General features: G+C 39.9%; 1 protein-coding gene across 1 annotated transcript; it reads left to right on the top strand.

The window, feature by feature from the left end:
• The first annotated feature begins 423 nt into the window (after window positions 1–423).
• On the top strand, window positions 424–1,374 carry LOC123389596 (olfactory receptor 52A5-like). Its single transcript, XM_045071517.1, has one exon. It carries the CDS (start codon window positions 424–426, stop codon window positions 1,372–1,374), a length of 951 nt encoding a protein of 316 aa, XP_044927452.1.
• The last annotated feature ends 617 nt before the right edge of the window (window positions 1,375–1,991 follow it).

The raw sequence follows: 1,991 nt of genomic DNA, 5'->3' as shown, positions 1-1,991 counted from the left end.
TTTCCTGGCTTTCTGCTTGACCACTTCACTAAATGTTTCTTGGGTAGGACACAAATAGAGAATATATAGGTAACATATCATAGGACACAAATAGAGAATATATAGGTAACATATTAACATATGTTAATAGGATATAGGATATACCCATATCCTATTAACAATAAAAACCAAAATTATATTCAGTGGGACAGTTTTAAACTGACAACATAAAACCCTAATAGAAATACATTAATGTTAATAGAAATATGTTTTCTCTCAATAGTGAGAACACAAATGTCTGTAGGTTGGACCAAATGTCAGTGAAACCATATTAAGTGTTTGATTGTATGAATGAATCTAGGTGAGAAGAGAAAACAGAAGACAGACAGTCAACACATACTGTCATTTTCAGCCAGAAGTTCTGAATCAAAGGTCTCTAAGCTCATGATCAATCTCAATGGCACAGTCTTCATGCCCTCGGTGCTGACACTGATCGGGATCCCTGGATTGGAGTCTGTGCAGTTCTGGATTGGAATTCCTTTCTGTGCCATGTACATCACTGCTCTATTTGGAAATTCCCTGCTCCTGGTCATCATCAGATCTGAACGCAGCCTCCATGAGCCCATGTATCTCTTCCTGGCAATGCTTGGAGCAATGGACATTGCTCTCAGTACCTGCATCCTACCCAAAATGCTTGGAATATTCTGGTTTCATCTGCCAAAAATATACTTTGATGCTTGTCTCTTTCAGATGTGGCTCATCCATACCTTCCAGTGCATCGAATCAGGAATTCTGCTGGCCATGGCCCTAGATCGCTATGTGGCCATCTGTGATCCCCTGAGACATGCAACCATCTTTACCCACCAACTTCTCACTCAGATTGGGGTTGGAGTGACGCTCAGAGCAGCCCTCTTTGCAGCTCCGTGTCTCATCCTCATCAAATGTCGGCTGAAACACTACCGGACCACTGTGGTCTCCCATTCATACTGTGAGCACATGGCCATCGTGAAGTTGGCAGCAGAAGACATTCGAATCAACAAGATCTATGGTCTCTTTGTGGCTTTCATTATACTTGGATTAGACATAGTTTTTATCACACTCTCTTATATCCGAATATTTCTTACTGTCTTCAGTCTTCCTCAGAGGGAAGCTAGGCTCAAAGCCTTCAATACCTGCATTGCCCATATTTGTGTCTTCCTCGAGTTCTATCTCCTCGGTTTCTTCTCCTTCTTTACACACAGGTTTGGATTCCATATTCCACCCTACATTCATATTCTTCTGTCCAACCTTTATCTGCTTGTCCTTCCTTTGCTCAATCCTATTGTGTATGGGGTGAAGACCAAACAGATTCGAGATCGAGTGCCCAAGATTTTTTACTCTAAAGATCCATCTTGATTTCTCATTTAACTCTTTTTAAATAATAAAATTTCACTTTGAGAAATACTAGTTTGGGGTCAGATTTTGTGCTTTCTCAAGTTCATTTGTGCTGCTGTAATACACAGTTCTAGATTTTACATTCAAGACAAGTTCTAATTCCTATTTAAATAATATCAACATTTATGCATACAGAATTGTTTAGAAAACACATTTAGTCAATAGGTGACATAAAAGGAAGAAATTATGAAGATTTGTTTGAAGTTCCATTAGTTTTAGTAAAGGGCATTTCTTTTCTTTTTGTTAGTATTTTTTATTTAGAGAGAAAGACTGGGTGCATACAAGCATTAGTGGGGGAGGGACAGAATCTCCAGCAGAATTCCTGCTGAACACAGAGATTGCCCAGGATTTAATACCCAAACCCTGAGATCATCACCTGAGCAGAAACCAAGAATCTGATGCTCAACCAACTGCACCACCCAGAAGCCTCAGTAAAGGGCATTTCTTTTTCTTTCTTTCTTTCTTTTTTAAGATTTTATTTTTTTATTTGACAGGGAGAGACACAGCAAGAGGGGAAACACAAGAAGGAGGAGTGGAAGAGGGAGAAGCAGGCTTCCTGTGAAGGAGGGAGCCCCATG

Source organism: Mustela putorius, unplaced genomic scaffold, assembly GCF_011764305.1.
Source record: "Mustela putorius furo isolate JIRA1106 unplaced genomic scaffold, ASM1176430v1.1 tig00003987_pilon_pilon_pilon, whole genome shotgun sequence".
Taxonomy (NCBI): Eukaryota; Metazoa; Chordata; class Mammalia; order Carnivora; family Mustelidae; genus Mustela; species Mustela putorius.
This window is presented reverse-complemented; position numbering and strand designations above follow the sequence as displayed.

What these genes read in the sequence shown, in the direction of transcription:
- LOC123389596 (XM_045071517.1), top strand. Translation starts at nt 424, where the DNA reads ATGATCAATCTCAATGGCACAGTCTTCATGCCCTCGGTGCTGACACTG.